The following is a 20,564-nucleotide window of genomic DNA, read 5'->3' as shown; positions in this document are numbered from 1 at the left end:
GCATCAGATAAGCAAGAAGTAACAAAGTTCATTTTGCCTTAGTCGTCATTTTCTTTGCCTACTGCAAAGCATTTTTCAGAGTTGCTTAAAATTGCACCAGAATGCATCATTCATAAAGTTAACAATCACTGACAAGTACCTTTTTCCCCCAACCTTTAGCATTGTGACTTTAGATGCTCGTCAAATTGTATGACTTTCTGTTGTATAATGACATTGTTTTGTTCTTTGTGTTAGAGAGATTATTGACATACCCCTTGTGTACTGTGTATCCCTTGATTAGTTCAATAAATTTTAAACAGGACTAACAAAAAATAGCCAAGTAGAGGTAACACTAAACTGCTATAAATACCAGCATCTGTCCATATTGTCCTTTCAGGCCTGGTAATAATATGGCCACCAACTCTTGGCATTCTTGTGATTCTCTGCCACTCATGTGTTTTAAACAAAACTAAAATATATTTGATCCACAAATTCTAAATCTTTAAATGTCTGCTGAGAATAAATAAAGGGCAAGATCAAAGTGTCCTCCACAGCAGTGATAGTACAACCCATAAAAACCAAAGGATAATGAGTGCTTGGGTTTTCAGGTGGTTAGGATCTGCAGCGCTCAAAGAAATGCACACCACCACTCTTTATTTATAAGACATACCCACTCGCTCATAACAGACATCTAAGGTGACCGATGAATATAAATGTGACAATGGAACTCTCTCCCTTTACATATCCACTACGTACCCACTACTGAATCCTTTTAACTTGCACTGAAAATGCACCTCTCCCATAAATATTACTCCTAACAACCTTTCCCATCATGTTAGTCCTTTTTCACACCCTTCTTTGCTCGTCTTCCTTTTGCAATATCATGATACTCTCAGTTCTTGCTATTTGGTTCCTCTTTTGAGTTTTCTGTACTTGTTTTTATTCATCATTAGTATTGTTGGCTATTCTTAGTTCATATGTTATTTGTTTTCCTGTCCCTCTTATGCTGTCTGTCCTTCTTGTTCTTAGGTACTAAGAGCATGCACCTTAGGAGTGTGAGTATACACTTTACATTTATTATTATTAAATGTCTGCAAGGCATTCAGAAAAAGCATGTAGTGCAGAAAGATGCAAAACATCTCTAAGGTGACCTGCTGTGTACTAGTAAGCTGACCATGCTACTGACTAAAACCATAAAACAGCAGGACATTGAAACAACTTGAAGATGCAGTTTAACCAGATTAATGATGTTGTCACCATTTGTGGTTGTACCTCAGCTTTGAGCTGAATTTTAGACTGTGAGGGACAGGAATGTTTCAGATAAAATAGATGTTGAGCATATAACAGGACTAGATATCAGTCTGTGGGTCAACAGCAGTATGTGGTGGGCTGGGCATAATGTATTTTGTCAAGCCTGACATTTAAGTGGCATGTCATCACACATAGTAATCTTGGGCTGGAGATGTGATTAAATGCCAGCCTTACCTGTGACACATTGCTAGATGACACCCAGCCATATGACATGGCTGGCATATAGCATCGCCAGATAACCAGGCAGGTTCACACTATCAGCAATATGTGATGCAGATGGTCAGTATCTTCAAGCACTGAATACAGAGGTGACCAACATCACACCCAATATACATGAGGTAGCTGTTAAATGGACATGCCCATATGAAGAAATATTGTTTTAAACAAGCTTTTCTATCAACAGTTTTGAGGGAGTTTTAAACATCAGCGCAAGCTACAGACTGGCAGCTTCACCCCTTGTCTCTGCAGTTCTCGCAGTACTTCCAAAATGGAGTCCAGCTCTTCACGGAACTTGTTAATCTCCAGATTTTTTGCTTCTACCATATTCTTCCAGCGTGCAGCTTCCTCTATGAGGTCCTGAGAGGCTATCCTCTGTGAACTGCGTACCAGTACTTCAAGTTCTTGCTCTCTCTTGCTGTGCTTCTCCATCAATAGTGAAATCTTTTCTTCTAAAGCTTCATAATGACGCATCACCTAAACACACCCAAAAATGTCGTGTTTTAAAAATATAACATCAAAAAATATTTGAAGATACCAATATATGACATGAAAGGGAATAAATCTGGAAGCTGTACACTTACATAACCAGTGGAGTGAGAGGGGGAGATAATGAATATAGGATTTCAACAACCTGATAAAGACTGAAAACACCATCCAGCTGGTCATCTTACTGGCGTTTGTGTCCTTTTGGCTTCACGCAGCTTTTCTTGCAACATCTCCACCTGTGCTTTCAGCTCTGTCTCTTGTTTCTTCAGTGCTGCCATCTGCTCTACCTCCACTTCCCGCTGAGCAAGCTGGCGCTGTAGGTGCTGCAGCATCACCTGCAAAATGTTCAAGAACATCTGAAGCACATTCCATGCCAGATCAGGGTGTCCATTGCTAGACAGCTATGCTATTAGCACAATTCCAGAGTTCCAGTTCACCTCAAGTTCCAGAGAAAGGTAAAATGTATCCAAAAGCCCCACCTCCTGGGAGTCACATCTGCTCTGTAGTGCTGCCAACTTGGATGAGGAATGCTGCAGTGCCTGTTCTGCACGAAGCTTATTGAGTTCTTTCTCGTGCGCAGCTCTCATGGCCTCAAGCTACAATCAAATAAATACCAGCCTCCATGAACTGCAGCCCATAACTAGATTCCTGTCACAAAATATTTTGCTCATGTGAATCATGGAGAATATTCATTTTCCATAAATGGTGTAAAATGAAGTCAAAAGCTGTATAAAATTCAGGTTTTCTTCAACATTTAGCACTGTGTCTGGAGAAAGTCAACAGCTGAAAGGTCTTGCCTGGTTTTCAAAATCCTCACGGCTGTGACGAGCTATCGACTCTGTCTCAGCTAACGAACGACGCAGGTTCACCCTCTCCTGGTCTTTCTCTAATTGTAGCAGCTCCAGCTGAACATAAACACACACAAAAGCTTTAACCATAAAGCAAAAGTATTTTTTTTAAATGCAAAAGGTACCCATGCATTGGAAACAAAAACCACAAATCCCACTTCTTGTTCTTGAATGTTTTGACCAGGTGGGAAACACCCAAGTCTGCTGGTTAATGTGCTGAACTTCAGAACAGAAGAGTGCTGATTCAAGGGCCTCTGAGTGAAAAAGTCCCCCAGCCACCCAGGGAAGGTAACAGGGAGGAAGAAGAGGGTTGCAACTTGGCTTTCCACATGCTGTGCACTACATACAGTCCACTACTTGCAGTTCACCATGGGCCACCGCCACTCAGACACCTTTCATCCTAAAAATACATTCGTGCTTTACAGCCTGTATGTGTTCATCAAAACACAATATCCTGTAACAACTCATTTGGATTGCTAAGTATTATGCTAATTATGCATCATAATTTTTCGGGCACCTAAGGGTTTTTTTCCCTGTCATCAATATGCACTGACAAAAGAGAAACATACACAAAACTGATGCCTACCCTGGTCTTGAGCTTTTCATTTTCTTTGATGATATCTGCGATATGCTCTTCAGCAAAAGCTTCTGCTTGATATTCTTTTTAAACATGCCATGCTTTGACTCTGGGAAGGTGTTGAGTGCTGTATTCCCGTAGTTCTCTTCCCTGGCTATTGTTTTTCCTAATCTTTTATCTGCTCAAATAAAAAAAAATCTGTGCATTCATTCTCTCTCCATGGCATGTCAAAGTCAATGATAAAGAGTGGTTTAGATGTAAATTTTAAAACTTCACATCTGATATTTCTTAAACCCACTATCATCATCTGATCGCCAGACATCATGCATCATGATTCGACTGAGACAGAAGACTGAAAAAGAGATTGAAATCAACACAGTGTGATGGTAATAGAAATATGAAACACGTGAAAACATCTAAGTCATATTAATGTAATATCTGCCACTATTCTCACTTGTTTTTTTATGTCCATTAGAAACTGGCTTCAGCCTTTCAGTGGTAGCTGTGATGTTACTTAGGTCTTGGTCTTTCTCTTTAACAGTTTGCAGCGCAAGTATTTGTGCTCGCAGTCCAGCTTCAACTTGCAGCCAGCGGGCCTGTTCACTTCGCATTTCATCTGTAGCACAGGAAAACAATTAAAACTGCTAACATTTTTGATGCTTCATAATCTGCAGGTTTCACAGGAGTAAATTATCATTTGTGTTGTTTAAAGCGTTTTTTTTTTCGCAAATCCATTGAATCATCTTGTTAAATATTTTATAAATACAAATTATGATACCATGGTCATGACAACAATACCTTGTATCTCATACCCACAAAAAATTATCAACAGAGAAAGTATACAAAGGAGAATACATCTAGAGAAACCCACTCTCATACTGTTTCTTTATTTTCATTAGTTCTGCTGTCAGCTGCTCAACCTCTGCATTGAGTTCTGCCACCTGTCGCTTGCATCGTTCTCGTGTACTCTCCAACTCCCTTTCCAAGGCTAAAGCGTGAGTGTGAGGATGTTCGTATGGTTTGAGTTCTGTGTCACCAGATCGGGTGTGCATTCGTAACTGACTTTCCAAGTCTGCTATTCGCTCCTCAAACTGAAACTAAAAAAAATGTAACATTCAATAAATGAGGCTACAAATGAAAAGAACTGCATGCTGAAACTAAGACAAAAGTAACATTCAGTAAATAAGGACAAATAAGAACTGACAGAAACAGCAAGAACAAAAAGAAAAAAGAAACTTGCAAAGAAATATCAGACCAATGCCCAGCAAGACAGCAGCAATTAGGATAATAGAAGACAAATACAAAACTATCCCTCAGGAATGCAGTTCAATTAATTACCAAGCTTTAAACATCATTCTGAGATAAGCAATAGGAATCTAATGTTTGAAAAAAATAAGGAGTACCTTAACTGCATTGTACTTCTGTTCCATGGCACGTAACAGTGTACTTGTCTCTTCATCTTTCTTTTCCAGCTGGCCCTCCAACTTTTTAATCCGCTTCTCTAGCACCTCAACACTCCGACTCCGGCCATCACCACTAGGTGCAGAGTCATCTGAGCTTGCAGCCAACATCATCAGAGCTGGCAGAGAGTTGGGATGACGGCGGCGTATGATCTGTTCCATCTCTTTGACCTGTTTACATTTTGCACAACTGTACTTGGTTGACATGCAAGCCATGTTGCACAGGCTGTATCCCAAAACAAAACCAGTTTTGACACACTTCTGCAATGCTTCAGAAGCAACCAAAGAATCTAACATTGAGGTCACCATTGAGCACCATCAGAGCTCCCCACTTTGCATTTTCTATACACAGCCATGTGTTATAAAATTTTTTGTGGCATTTGTTTTAATTAATCTATGTTTAGCTTCACTAATCATTGCTGTCTTCACTTATAATCACTACTAATCATTGTCAAAGTTGGTCAGCCTACATATCTTACATATGACTGGATTTGCATCTTCCTTCTTTAGATGTAGCTGCTGATGGTATTTTATAGTCCACTTACCTATCTTTGTATATCCTCAACTTTATGCTACAAACAGCTTACCTTTCATTGCAGATTCTCAACTAAACTCAAGCTGCAAACAATTCTAACAGCTTACCTGTCTCTGCAGATCCTGTATCTTCTTGCCATCAGCTGCCTTCTCTTTTGCTCGAAGTTTGTTTTCCTCCAGCCGCTTACCTGTCTGCATATATAAATTGTCTGTGTGCAAGTCTCTTTGAGTAATCTTATATCTAATGAAATTCCAGCAGCTTAAATAAAAATTGAGCTCTAAGAAAAACACAACCCTGCTTTCTGATGAATACAGAATAAAAACAATAAAAGCAATAAAACCTAAACAGACTATATGTTCATCTGTACGCAAGCTCCAAACTCATCAAAGATTTTCCTCTATTTTTTTAATAAAGAAAAGCTGACCTTGCACGAAAGTTCTGAAAATGGAATCTCCCCAGAAAAAGGTCCTATAGGCCAAAAGGGAAATGTACTAATATGTGAATGTTAGAAGCTCTATCAATGAAGTGCACACATATGTGACTTGAATTTGATACAAGGTGGTTTTATTTATAAATTACCTCAGGAGATTGATACAGGAGTATATTAATCTTCATGGAAAAAATGAGGAGAAACAACTGAATCCAAGTTGCTGCAAATTATTGGTTGCATCTACAGCTTCTCAACTCTCCTCCATAAGATGATGAAATGTTCATTCTTTTTATCCCCCAATTTTTCATCCAATGAACTCCTCAGGTTTTATGTCACCTGGAAACTAAAGCAGACCCCTTTTTAGGAATAAGGAACAGATGTGAACTCTGACCTCACTCTGAAGCTCCTCTATGCGCAACTTTAGTTCCTGGATCTGTCCTCTTTCTCTCTGATGGTCCTGGTACTCTGATCCAGCAATTCCTGATTCTCAGCATACCACTTCAGCTTCCGGGTCAGACGTTCTGTCTCCTCTGTATGCTTCTGCTCCAAGTTCTGGATATCGTCAACAACAAAACTATGTTTCTAAAATCATTTGTTTAAATGATGCAGTCACCTTCTTACTTTCATCGCTCTTTAAAACATTTTAGAAGATAAAAGACTTCATAGAAGTCAGATCACACCAAGTTCTAATTGGTTTGTTTATAAGGCTGTTATGAATCTGATAAAGGACAACCATTAGTGAGCTTGTACTTACTGCTCAATGATCACATATATATTTATGGGATACAAAAATATAAGCCATCTTGAACATACACCATTTGCAAAGATATACCTATACATGAATAAAATGGTTGTACAGTGGTACCTCGACATACGAGTTTAATTCGTTCCGTAACCTTGCTCGTATGTCAAATTGCTCGTATCTCAAAGCAATTTTCCCCACTGAAATTCATTGAAATGCCATTAATCCGTTCCTGCTCCCAAAACACCACCTCAGTTGTTTTTGTTAAGTGTTTTTGAATAAGAAAAATGTATTTACAAGAAGAAACATTTATTTATAAATAACAAAGACATATTCTATAAAAACATAATAAAAGGAAAAGTGAAGTGCTTACGGAAGCGCTTAATTTTCGTCACTGGTCTTCGCTTTTTTTGCCACGCTTTGCTCATTTTCACCTGCAGATCGTTTAAAAAAAACTGTCCAAGGAGGTTTGTTTCTTCCTTCCTTTCAGGATATTGCGGAAATGAGGCAAGTTTCGTTGAACAACTCCGATGCACGACCAGTTGCAACTTTTTCAGGGGGAATTTTATCCACGAACTCTACAACTTTCTCCCACATTCCCAAGATCTCCTTTATATCTCTTGTAGAGATAACCTCCTCCATCTCTATAATGTTTAATGTTTATTGATAATGTTTACTGTTTAGTGATAATGTTTTGTAAATGTACAAAAAGCAAAAAACGCGAACCCAACATCAAAAATGCTTCGAACACGAGGGAAACAAGCACACAGACTGAGGTCTAGTCTGAGGTGAGAGAAACTGCTGGACGCTGCACACGACCCCAACATCCGCCCCGCATGTAGTGTAGTGTGCAATTCCTCGTATCTCAAATCTTGCTCTCATCTCGAAGCAAAATATCGCTCACTCGGCGGCTCGTATCTCAAAACACTCATATCTTAGGGAACTCGTATGTCGAGGTACCACTGTACATCAATATAACGTGTGTATGGTACACTAGGTTATCTAAGACCAAGTTCAGTCCAAGTCGCTCAGTACGTTTTTACAATCAGATCTTTGGTTTTCATCAGCACCAGTCATTTTTTTTTATGTTAACTGTCAGCTTCAATTTTATTAGCGATGACTCATTTTCTTACTTTGATCTCCTCAGGACGTGCCTGTCTTGCCTCACTGAGCTGTTTCTTGAGCATCTGCTTTTCCATGACCAAAGCATTGACATGCTGCTCCAGTTCAGACTGGGACTGTTGCAGTACTTTCAGCTCTCGCAAAGCATTATTATGCTGTCGCTGACATATACAAAACAACTGTTACACTTAGCAGCTACTTGATGCACACATGTGAAAACAACTTTTAAACATTCATGCTGCCTCCAAATCACAAAAACGCAGAAAAATCAGATTGCTTTTTCTCTCATTTTCCCTTGGCAAAAAAAAAAGTATAGTTTGAATACCTTGGCATCTTTCAGCTCTTCTTCCAGGTGAGTTGATCTAACAGCCTCTGTCCCAGACTCTGTGGTGCCAGCAGAAATCTGCTGCTGGGCAGCAAGACTGGTGATAACCCCCTTGCTTCTCCATTCCACCTCACGCTGTTCCAGCTGAGACCTAAGGAGGAGAGTGACTATAACTCATCAGCACTCATAATATAAATAGCCAGCACCCCAGCAGGATCCACTTGTTATCACAAACTACTTGCAAATTGTCAGTTATTACTGCGATGGCTACTTACCTGGGTGCCATGCCTTATCTCATTTTGCTGAGCTTTCATACATGTTGATTCACACTACAAACATAGCAATAATAAACTCCTTGTGTTTCCATTATCATTACTTGTCATTTTCTGTTATCACCAGCGAGTCAGTGCATCACATGACTGCACAAGCAAATCACATTAAAAGCAGCTTATTCTTATGACTTCCCTCATAGCAAAATGTGGCAATGGCATTCCTTCTGGCTGAAAAGTCTTTCTGGTGTGATCTATAGCCACTAAGCTATGGGACTGCATCTTCCCACCCCTCCCCAGCCAAACACTCAAGCTGATATGAATTCTCCTCACTTGACAGACACAAGCTCAGCCATCAGTCGCTGGTTTTCCTTAAACATGGCCTCTTCTGTCAGTTTGACTGCCTTCTCTTTGCTGCGAATTTCTTCATACAGGCGCTTGTTTTCTGCCTGAAAGCGGGCAAGCAATTCCTCTTGTTCCTGACACTCCTTCTCAATTCGCTTGATTCTTTCATCTGAAGTTATGTCTCCTCCACTGCTACCAGGTTCCACTTCTCTGTGCTTCATACCTGAAGCTTCATATTCCTTGAGCTTAAAAAGACAACACCAGAAATTCTGAATATAAATTCATAGGAATGTATATAACTCTGCAACCTCACACAAAATTAATAAACAGTAAAACCAACAAATGGGTAGCACACTTTATAGCCTGCTCTAGCTCAATAATCACCAATCATAAAAACATTTTTAGCAGTGCTGTGTATAATATTCTTAACTCATTATCTTATTTTCTAGATGAGATTTTAATATCATTTAATTTAATATCAAAAGTATCACAGGCTAAACAGAAACAGTCTAACCTTGGCAGAGATCACAAAGTTGTCTCTTTTTAAGTCAGAGATCTGTGCTTCATAGTCTAGTTGCTGTGACTCTAACTTTTGTGCAAATTCATACTCTTTGGCAGCAGCAGCAGCTGAAAAATTATTTTAAAAAGCTAACTAAAGGAGAGTGAGCACACAAGGGCCTAATGTATGAAGTCTTGGAACTATGCACACACACAAAAAAAGACATTTTATGGACAGAAAATTGTACTGTATGCATGCAGGTACTATCTAGTTTTTACTTTTTGTCAGACTTCACCAAGTGGGAAAACTTCTCTGTATCTAAAAACCCATGAAATTCAAAACTTTGAACACAGCCACTAAGTGATGGAGGCAAGGCCCTTTAAAAATCCTAAAACATCCATCATTATGCATGCTGAGGACTGTCACTATGATTAGAATAACTGAAAATAGAGAGCACAAATACTGACTTTTGGATGGAATATTTCCATTACTTAAAAGCATCTTATATGATTAAAAATGTGATTAATAATTACATTTTGAAACATTGATAAGTTGAAAACAAAGTAAGAATACAAACAGGATAAAGTTTAAGGATGCACAGAGATGACAAGATGCACTTCATCATACACTGCTGAGCTTACCAACAAGCCGTGCATTCTTCTCTCGCTCTTCATGATATTGTTCCCTCAGGTCTTTGAGCTCCTTGATCAACATATCCTCGTGGAACAGGCCGATCCCACCTTGTGCTGAAGACATATTTGGCTTTGATGTCATTTGCTCTGGCTGTGACAAGGATGGCTTTGAATGATATTTGTTCTTTGGAGTCTGTGTCTGTACAGCAGTTCTCATTTCACTTCTCTGATGGTAAGGTGAGGGGGAGTCTGAACCTGCCATCATTTCTAACACCATAGGGTAATTGTAACATGGATATGAACAATGATCAATTCTGATAAAGAGTCTATAAAATTTGACAAAATGAAAATGCCATGACTTTTCCACATGAAAGAAAATGTAAGAATGAAAGTAATTTTTACTCATGCTGTTTCACAGGTTCACACACACACACATCCATGTGTGCTCCATTCACTCACATGTATATACACGAATACATATGTCCCTACAGCCACACATAATTATATGTGTACATGCATACACACACATACACATGCATGTATACAACACACACATGCTCTCCCTCTATCTTGCATACATGAACACACACAAACTTGCAGTTTACTCCTGCAAGAAGCAAACAATCTAGTTGCCATATAAATAAGTCTGGACAGCAATTTTCAAGAATTGGAAAAGTAAAAAAATTCCCTCCTAAATAACATAGACCTTTTTATCTAACACTGCTGAGCAAATATAGCTTTGATCAAACTGCCAAAAGCCCACAACAAAAAAAACTGTCCGTCACCATAACATGATTAAGACAGGTACTGCTTGCAGTGGACTTACTATGGCCATGATGTTGTGTAGCTTCTGAGGATGATCGTGTGTACTTTCCACGTGGCATGGGCCGTGTTGGAGACAAGCTGGATGACCGAGAATATGACCTCCTTGGAGATGCATCTGGTGAGCGTTTCCCATATCCTGAACTCTGAATATGACTAAACCGATCCTTGCTGAGTTTTCTTCCTGCCAAAATGAGTCATATGATGAGCATTTCCTAGACGTTCTCTCTGAAATCTTTATAATAGAGTTGGTCCACCCGGCGCATCACATGATATGTAAGAGACCAATGTTCACAAAGGACAAGGATACAACTTCAAGTTCATAGTTATCAATGGTGATGGCTGGCAATGCATCTGTGTTCTATTCCAGAACTTTCATCTTCTCCAGGTTGATGGTCCACTCAAAATCTTTGCTAAATACCGAGTGCAGTTTTTAAGTGCAATACTGGCAAAGAAAGAGCTATGACTTATCTAATAATGAATTAATTATTTTGATCAGCTGCATGCATCACATTAAATGTGCTTTTGTATGCATGTACATTGAATAAGTTGGAGGGGAGGCAAACCTCACTTATAAGTCACTTATAAGTGTTCACTCGAGAACATAGCAAAAATAGCCATTATGATTGTAGTGATACCAATCAACTGCCATTTTGGAATGGCTAAACTTTGCGATCATTTGTTAGCTGTCCTCTACACATTGTGATGACATCATATGGACCAGTTCTATGAAATTTCAGAAAAAAAGGTTAAATTTGTAAAAAGACTAAGAGGTACAAAAAAGAAGGAAGAATTAACAAAGCAATTTTGGAGCATGTTACAGCTCCAAAGAAATTATATTTTTTAATTATCTTTACCCCTATTATTTCTATCTTGGTCTTCACTAGCTCTTGTGCCTGCCGTTTGCCTACTTTGTGCTTTCTCAGAATTCTTTCTTCCTTTCTTCTCAGCTATTACCTGTAAAATAAAGTCCAACAACTGTAACAACTTTTGAGTGATGCCATTAAAATTTATGTGTACTCAAGAAAATACATAGGAAATGTCAGTATTTTAGTATTGAATATATGTGACTGAGGTCTTATCCTTACTTTGGTCACGTGAGTTTCAAGCAGGATTTAAAAAGGCAGAATTTGTTCTAATGGGTTAGAATACTGTGTATTATTGCTAACATTTTATAGACACAAACAATATAAATTATCACTTAACAGCATGCTACAGCATGAGTGCTGAATACCAAATGTTCATTTATTATCTACAAGAAAGGGAATAGATAATTTCTTTCAAACTGGTAAATATACATATTATAATCCAACCAAAGGTTAGATGTATCCTCACAGAATCCCCATGAATGCAATCTACAGCTATCTAGAGAGGTCAGTCTGTCAGTTCTTACTCATCAAGCCACCAGCTGTTAACCAATGCAAGCCAAGATCTACCCATCCAAGAAACACTACACCCTACTCATCAACCACTCCTGAAAACTGTTTCTCATACCAGTCAATTGAACTTTTCACACAAAGCAATACAAAATCTTCCCTCCCACTTCTTCAAAATGTTTCAGCTAATGTTATTACTCACTGCAGCAGAGTAAGGTTTGTGGATCTCAGTATCCTCTGAGTGGGAATTGTCAAAACCTCCACGGTCATCTGCATTTTTCCATTTTTGAAGACCAACGCCTACTCACAGCACAATAGGACAGAACATTTGGACACAGAATGCTAAGCAGTCAACTTTTTTTATGCCAAGACTTTTGCCTTTTTCATCTAACTTCCCTAAGCCTAACAATTCAATTCAGACAGAAAAGGGTGTACTCAATAAAAGTCTGACATTCATTTCTGAAAAGTTTATGTGTGTTTATCTATAGATTCTTAAATTTTTTTTAATGTAGTGTTGAAATCTTGAAAGCATTTAATCCCTTTAACTACAAGTCTATTAACTACAAGGTCACCCCCACCTGCTGATCTAGGACTTCGTGGACTCTTGTAATCTGACATGAGTTTTATGTTGTCCTCAACTGCCAGAGCAGCCTTCTGTTGCAGGTAGATTTCATCCACCTCCTTCAAGATGTCTCCAACACTTCGTTCAACTGCAAGATATTTTACTTTATTAAAAGAAACAAGAAGCCAGAAAAAAATGCTTTGGTGTGCTTCTAACATTTTCACCCAAAGAGGCATTTTCAGAATTCTTATTTATTCTCAGTAACAGATGATGATGACAAACAAAGCACAAAAACAAAGAAATTTGCACATAAACATTTTCAGAATAAGTCACAAACATAGAATATATAAGATATCAACCTCAATAAATTACACCAAGGGAAATCACTGTAATCCTAATACCTCACCTGGCCTACTGTCCTCCCTGCCTGACATGCTGCTGGTGTCTGGTCCCTTGAGAGTTGGGGACATTTCAGCCTCTCTGAGAACCCGCTGCAGTTCTTCCATCTCTTTTGTGTTTGTTCCCATGGCACCTGTAAATGCATACAATGGTTATGTTAAACCTGTGGTGTATTCATTGGATTGATGGGGACTAGACAGTATTCCACTGACTGTTAGGAACAAACAAACTTTCTGTTTATCAAATCTATTACTTTGTATGAGGGATTAGAGAAAAACAGTTTGAACTACAACCATATCCATGGCTATAAGAGACATGTGTTATACCTGGATAACGTGAGTCAACGAGAACACTTTTCTTACCTGCTGTACCCTGAGTTTTGAGGTTATCCGTAAAAGTCAGACCCAAATTTTCCTGTGTTGTGTCCCTTGAAGTACTCTCTTTCCCAGGTACTTGGGGTGAAAGTGAAGTGTTTAGCGTAGAATCCAGCGAGTCAAGCAAAGAGACTGTTTGGATAAAAGACACTGTAATAAATTACTGCAGTTTTAATTCCTATAATTTTTCACACTTCCTTTCCTCTGGAATTGATTGTAAATGACATGAAAGAGAGTATGTGTTTTGTACAAAGAGAGTGAAAGATAAAGAGTCAGACAAAACATCCATTGGGGCAGTCACTGTAAGTGGTTCACTTTGTCTAGGTCATGGAATGTGGAAGGGGAGGCCAAACCTTTTACCTTCAACAATAAATAAGGCATCCATATCTACTGGAAAGCTGCTAAGTGGATGTGGTGAGTTTGCCAGATCCTGAACCACTACTTCACACAGCAAACACACTAAGGAGCCTTGTATGCATTACACAATTTTTAAGCATTTACCAGCACAGAATAAGCATGTTCAGGTTGAGCTCTTTAGTGCTACGTTCACCCATTTACCTGAAGAGATGACAACAGAAAGTCATGTATATTTGCTTTGTCTCCTTGGAGGACTAGCTGTTGGGACTGAATGAACTTCATGCCCAAAATATTACCCGTCTTTGAAGAATATGTACTGACATACACAGACTATGGCAGAGACGCTCATTTAGCTTTTTCTATATTACAATAGGCTTTATCCCTTATATGCTAGCTAAAACTGTTATTAAAAGCTTGTTAAGTCTCCTTACCCTTTGATAACATGCTTGGTTTGTGTTGGGAAGAATTCTGCAAAGAAAGCTTATTTTAGCAATGTTTATTGCAGTTAATAATCATGCTAATAATTGTATGCAATTGCTATCTATACACAATTCCTGAAAGCCTATTTCTATCTCTAAATTATTTTATGTGCAGATTCTTTTTTTTCTGTGCTTGAAGGATTATAATGCTATGCCCCAAAAGCCTCTTTTTGAATATTCCATATTCACTTCTCATAGATTTCCCTTTATTATTTTTGACAGTCATGGGTTCAGATCTCATCTTAAGCACACTGTATTTTCCCTGAGTGTGGCACTTAATTACAAGGCCAGCTAAAAGGAGCTGTGATATTGTTCTATATAGCTCTAAGTTACTCGATCAGTTTAAAACACCATTACCCTTCCCTTTACTGTTGGATATAGCACCACTGCTATTCAATTAACTTTGCTTCCATTTGCTAACAGTCCTGTGAAATAATCTAATAATGGATCTTTGCTTTTAGTTGTGCTTGCCTGCCTATTCTTAAATGTTTTCCTCTGTGCCCCACTGCTGCCTTTTTCATCCTCTACTGGTCTCAAACACCATATCTGTGTCATTTTTGACTCCAAATTTTCGTTTGCTGGATTAATTCTCTTCTTCCCTGCATGTGTTCAATGCTTTCTGCTCTATGATCTATTTTCCTCAAAGCATTTTTCCCTGCTACTTTATATTCTGGATATACACGAGTCAACAAGCATGGACTTGATCCTCTGATCTCTTATCTACAATCCTGTCACCTGCTTCTTCACTACCATTGCGATGATACGACCTCTTTGACAGTCATGTGTGCACCAAAAATGATCAAATATTTTGTTGTTTTATGGCCTTTATGCAACCATCAAAAAAGACAAAATTAATGTTAGACATATTTGTTACAGTTTGACATGATAAAAAAAAAAATTCCTTTCAATGAGCAAATGTTTAATTGAATATAATCCTTTTGTCCACCCAACTTCTATACAAAATTGGTTTATTCCCAATCTTAATTTTGTCATTGCAGAAGATATGTTCTGGGACAATTTCTTCAGGTTTTTTTTCCCCAAACACCACACTCTTTTGGAATATCTTGTATGCTTTAACTACATCTGTTCAAAATTGTTTACATTTATAAAACATCAAACTGCAAAGCCAATATTGTCTAAATAATCTAACATTTTAAGTGCAGATATAAAACTGTTTTTCCAACTATGATTGGTTTTCTTTCTGTTCCGCAGGCATGATAGTTTATCGTTGTTTGTCTTGCTCTCTCTTTCTCACCTTGTCAGAAGATATTTCTACATCAACTTGAGGGTCCAGATGTGATGAATGGTTTTGCTCCTCCTCTTCTCCCTCTACTACATCCTCATCCTCAAAGTCCTGAGCCTTCATGGCAGTTCCTGGTGAAAATGTCGTTCCTGTCTGACTCAGATCTCGATTAAGTTGACTGTAGTCCAGAGTGCCATTGGCCTTGCTTTCCAGGTCCTTCAGAGGAAAAAAAATTTCTTTTTTACAAATATTGATCAGCATGACATTAACCCTGAGCCTTACTTAAGCTTGGAATTTTATATGTTAAAGCAGTTAAGTCTAATGGGTACTCAAGTTTAACGCTGTTTCTGGGCTCAAATCACATTACACGGAGCAGAACCACTCTTACAAAAAATTCTGAACAAGCATAAAGCTCGTGATTTACAACTATTTTATAGTTGTGAGCCTAATGTTCCAAGTTAATGCAAAAGATTAATGTCTCTATGTGAATAACACAATCTTCATATACTCTCTCCTCTTCTCTCTCACACACACACACAAATATGCATCAATGCATGAAGCTATATACAGAAGTCTGCATGAATAAAAGTTTTCAAAAGTAGAAATTCTAACCTGAAAAAATTTCTGCTTTTCTGCCAGCTCATCAAGAGTATCAAAACCTGGCTTATCAGGGCTTCTATCACTGTCCTCTCCACAAAAGGCACCATCTAAGAAGTTTTTTAAAAAGAGGGATAAACAAATAATAATAATAATAATGAAGATTTATATAGCGCCTTTCCAAAGATTTGCTCAGAGTGTTTTACACAAATATTATATAGGCTATAGGCTACATAGTCAATAATTGTGTACCCCTATTCGTATATAACAGACACACTGACTTTTACAACATACACTCACTATAAACAAAAAATGACAGACACACGTTACAGACGCTCATGGCCAGGACAGGGTCTCAGTAAAGTTGTCGCTCTGAAAAGATGCATCTTAAGTTAAGACTTAAAGGTGGTAAAAGAATCAGTGTCGAAGGCTGATGGGTAATCCATTCCAAGTTGATGAAGCACGATCAGCATTAATTAAAGGTTATTCCAAGGAATGTCTTCTTGTACATTCTTCTTTAGAAAAAAGAGTGATTTCAGTTCTCAAATATGAAATATGCCTTTCAATCTTAGCAAAAAAAATCACCATAAAAGATTTGAAAATAATAGCTGATGAAAGGTATCAAATCTATCCACCTGAGTTATCTCACCTGACGTTTCTTGTGTAGTTTCCAGGGTAGAATCATGTAATCCAACTCTGAAGAAAGAATTTACTATATAGGAATTGTTCTAAAATGGTACAATCTTCTATTTTTTCCATTCATGGTTTTAAAATGTTCTAGTTTTTTGTGCACTATTTTTCCTGACCTTTTAGAACCATATAAAATTGTAAATAAAAACTAGTTAGCCTTTAAAGTCCAATCAACTAAAGGCAGTTAAATTACAACTTACCACAAAATAAGGTGTAAAGCAAATCTTAGGTGACATAAACAAAAGACATGTGATTTCTGCAACTAACAGAGAAAGATAGATAAGATTTTAAATTTTATTCTTGATAAAAATGACAAAGGAAGGTATATTAACAAAAGTGCAATACTCAGTCTTGAAGTTTTCTCAACAAAAGAATGAACAGGGCATTTCAGAAGAAGCAACCTTTTCCCAACATAGAATTTTGCATTGAGGAGAGCAAAATGTGTCATTTGCTATAATCTTTAGAAAATGCCTTTATTTTGTTTCTAATAATGATGAGCATTTGTTAAGAAATCTTACCGTTACTTACAATGCATGGTGCCCATGAAGTTCAAGCTCCTCTGACTTTTCTGAAACTGAATTTGGGAACCAAAAATAAGGCTGGTTTTTAGCTGAAACATGAATACTGGCCCCGGGGAACTGGGCATATGGGTGATGGTTAACCTTAACTCTTCCTACCCATGTCGATATAATTGGTCTTTTATCAGAAGACACTGCATTAGTGGCGAAGCAATAAATAAATATAATCTAAGAAGACTTGAATGAGAAAAAATATTTGATAAAAGTGAGGTTAATGGTACATTAATGGGAAAAAAACAAAGTAAATTCATAAGAGCACACAATAGTCACAAAGTCATCTAAATCTGCCATCTATGATCTAAAAGCGAGATCTTCTTAGCCTCCATGTTCCTGCTGATTACATTCAAATTAGTCCAATTTCTTTCAATTTCAGAATGTGTACTAACTGTCCTCCAGACTGTCTTTGCTCATGGACACATCTGTGGGCCCTTTTCCTCTGGCAGTTCCTCTCTTGCCTGGAGATTGCTGAAAATATGGTAATCAAAAACATCTCATTCGTAGTTTCTTCTATAGCATAACTGTTATCATCACTATCATATTGTGAAGAATTCAATTTTACGCAAATAAAAGTAATTCACAGCATGTAAATGTGTTAGAGGCAGGCTAAGATGCCAGCTGACAGCTGATTGGTCGGTAGCGCTGATTTGTTTCGGGTCCAGGAGGGACGGAGGAGGCCATGAGAGAAGGAAGGGGGCACCCAGCCCCAACACCCCATCCCTAGATGGACACAGTAGTAGAACCAGCCCTGCCTTCCTGTACAGCCGGGTGCCCATGGCACATTACCCCTCCCAGGGGATATTAAAGGGAGGACAAATGGTCGAGGAGACAGAACAGCCTGAGAGAAGGATGCAACGAGTCATTACCAACCAGCAGCCCAGCTAACTAAGTGTGTGTTCTAAGGAGCTATGTTCTGTGTTAAGCTAAATCCTTGAGGCAAACAGCAAGCAGTCACTATAATAAAAAGGTTCCAACAATCTACGGCTACACGTTCGAGTGTTATTTGCAGAGTGAACACGAGTGTGAGCCATGTCGTCGGTCACCCTGTTACATAAACAAACATTCTGGTTTCTATGCTGTGAAAATATTTTACTGTCATTTATGTTGACTCCAAAGATGACAATTTTGATGTTAATATATTTTAAAAAATGTGTCAGTTTTTCAAAGAATTCTGTAAATGACATCTGACCTCTTTTCCCCCTTTAGACTTGGTTTTGTCAGTCTTTCCACTTTTTCCAATACCCTTGACCATTGCCCCTTTTGGCAATTTTGCTGTTCCTCCAACATTCTCTGACAATTTTATTTTTGATGGCGTTTCAGAAGACAATGGCTTACTACTTTTCAAAAAGCTTTTTTTGGCAGATGCACCTAAAATAACATAAGATGATCACATTATGAACAACTAAGAAGTAAATCTTATTTATCTATCCTTATAATATTTTATATATTTAGTATTTATTTTATTGAAACCATAATAAATCAGGTGAAAAAAAGGTACATCCTAAACTGATCCAAGATCTGTGATAAAAATTTAGTGAATAATAATGTGATATGTGTGTACATGCATATGTGCATGTGCATGTTCGGGGGTAGTAAAAGCAGTCAAATATGAAGCAAGAAAATGACTAAGTTGGCTGATGATCATGCAATTATCATACTGTAAAATGTAAATCAATGCTACTCATATCTAAAAAATATAACATTTTAAAAATTAAAATATTCACATTTCTGATTAAATTCTTATCATGGATAAAATTACCTTTTTTCTTGTCTTCGTCATTCATCCACCATAAACCTGGATTTTTAGGTTCTCCTCTCATAGGATTTCGAAGAAGCTCATTAATTTTCTCTGTGTCCTCCTCCGAGGAAACGGACTGAAACAGAATAAATTGTAAATATAATCATTTACCTTGGACTTATTATCTTTTTACAACAATTATTTTTTAACTATCAACGTTCGAAATTTCTATTTGCCCTGTAATATACTATCGGTTTCTGATCAGTTAAACTTTGATCATGTTCCAAAAAATTAACAAGTGTCAAGTGTTTTACTACATTCGTCACAATACGCACCGTTTTCAAAAAGGCTGCGAAGGTGGCATCAAAGTCTTCTTTCGATAATCTTCTGGACATGCTCCTAATAAATGCTGTAAATTATGGAGCAAAATTTTATGAAGATAAAGGAGTTGTTTCTTTAAATTAAAATAAGACCTCTGCTCCTTTTCGTTCTTCGCTTCTCATTAAGTTTGGTGACCATTCGCCTTCATAGTTTTCCTAAATGACTAATCACTCCCACCGCATATATTTTTTTCTAAAAATACGGTAAATTAAAGCGATTGTGTGAAATGTCATAGTGTAACTGCTCTCGCTACATCACAGTTGAACTGGTCGAAGCATGTTTTCAGTCTGTTGTTTACCATGGCGCTCCAGAACTTCATTGGAAGAGCTCGTCGATGACATCAGAGTTCTGTCCCTTAACTTCCAGCCGAGGTACAGGGAGAGGGAAGGGCTACTTTCAAAAATCAAAATCAGAAGCTCATTTTCCTTTCTTATGCGACCGTCTCCTTCCAAGATTAAAGGGGCACAGTTTTAAGGTCCGTAATACAGAAAGATCTCTTGCTTATCAACTAATACTAAGAACTGAGAGAGATCAGCTAACGTTAATTTGATGAAGTTATAATGTACGTGCAATATTTCGAAAATGCTGTTATAAGTTTTTTGGGTTTGCATTGTGTGTAGAGGGGTTTGTTAATTATTAATTTAGAGTGAATATTGCCTGTACTGATGACAATTATATTTAAAAGTAACAATTCTTCATCGCCAAAAATATTTAACGCTGGAGGTCTTATTCAAATACAAGGACGGAATGGAACATAAGAGATCGGAGAGCAAGAGAAAACTTCGAGAATCTCGATCCAGTTTGATTGTTGAATATCAGCAGTCATCGGTAATCAAAGTTGAATCCGTGAATAAATTGTAAAATAAGTTGTGTCCACGCTTGTGAGAAAAGTACATCAGTGATTTGTTTTCTTAAACTGTCACAACCTGCTCAAAGTGAAACTAATCGGTTTTATCTCAAGCTAAAAGTCATGCTAAAAGTATTAATGACAACGGATTAAACTATTATCAAGCCTTGATGTGGGATTGCCCCAGACTTCTCTGAGTATAAAAGTATGTACAATACGTGGTTCTCTCCGCCTCCGACAAGCGCGTCTAAACATTTGCGTCCCTTCCCAGGGAAATCTTGATAAAAGTAGATTAAGAAAGAACGAAACTAATATTATGTGTCGGGAGATTTCATTGGCGAACCA

At 37.8% G+C, this 20,564-nt stretch overlaps 1 protein-coding gene across 1 annotated transcript; it reads right to left on the bottom strand.

The window, feature by feature from the left end:
- Window positions 1-944: 944 nt before the first annotated feature.
- On the bottom strand, window positions 945-20,447 carry LOC112566090 (centrosomal protein of 162 kDa-like). Its single transcript, XM_025242044.1, is given in 33 exon segments — window positions 945-1,983; window positions 2,181-2,330; window positions 2,475-2,591; window positions 2,793-2,900; window positions 3,002-3,182; window positions 3,430-3,598; window positions 3,875-4,036; window positions 4,292-4,517; window positions 4,824-5,051; window positions 5,523-5,606; window positions 6,237-6,283; window positions 6,286-6,397; window positions 7,721-7,870; window positions 8,035-8,185; window positions 8,637-8,893; window positions 9,163-9,275; window positions 9,789-10,046; window positions 10,606-10,785; window positions 11,459-11,558; window positions 12,180-12,277; window positions 12,556-12,687; window positions 12,946-13,071; window positions 13,301-13,444; window positions 14,101-14,137; window positions 15,404-15,607; window positions 16,004-16,098; window positions 16,638-16,684; window positions 17,207-17,252; window positions 17,643-17,721; window positions 18,443-18,621; window positions 19,013-19,127; window positions 19,327-19,400; window positions 19,671-20,447. Coding segments are annotated over 33 exon segments (4,482 nt in total). The 5' UTR covers window positions 19,714-20,447; the 3' UTR covers window positions 945-1,713.
- Window positions 20,448-20,564: the final 117 nt, after the last annotated feature.

The sequence above is a fragment of the Pomacea canaliculata genome, linkage group LG6 (genome assembly GCF_003073045.1).
Source record: "Pomacea canaliculata isolate SZHN2017 linkage group LG6, ASM307304v1, whole genome shotgun sequence".
Taxonomy (NCBI): Eukaryota; Metazoa; Mollusca; class Gastropoda; order Architaenioglossa; family Ampullariidae; genus Pomacea; species Pomacea canaliculata.
Note: the sequence above shows the minus strand (reverse complement) of the source record. Positions and strands in the feature narration are given on the sequence as shown.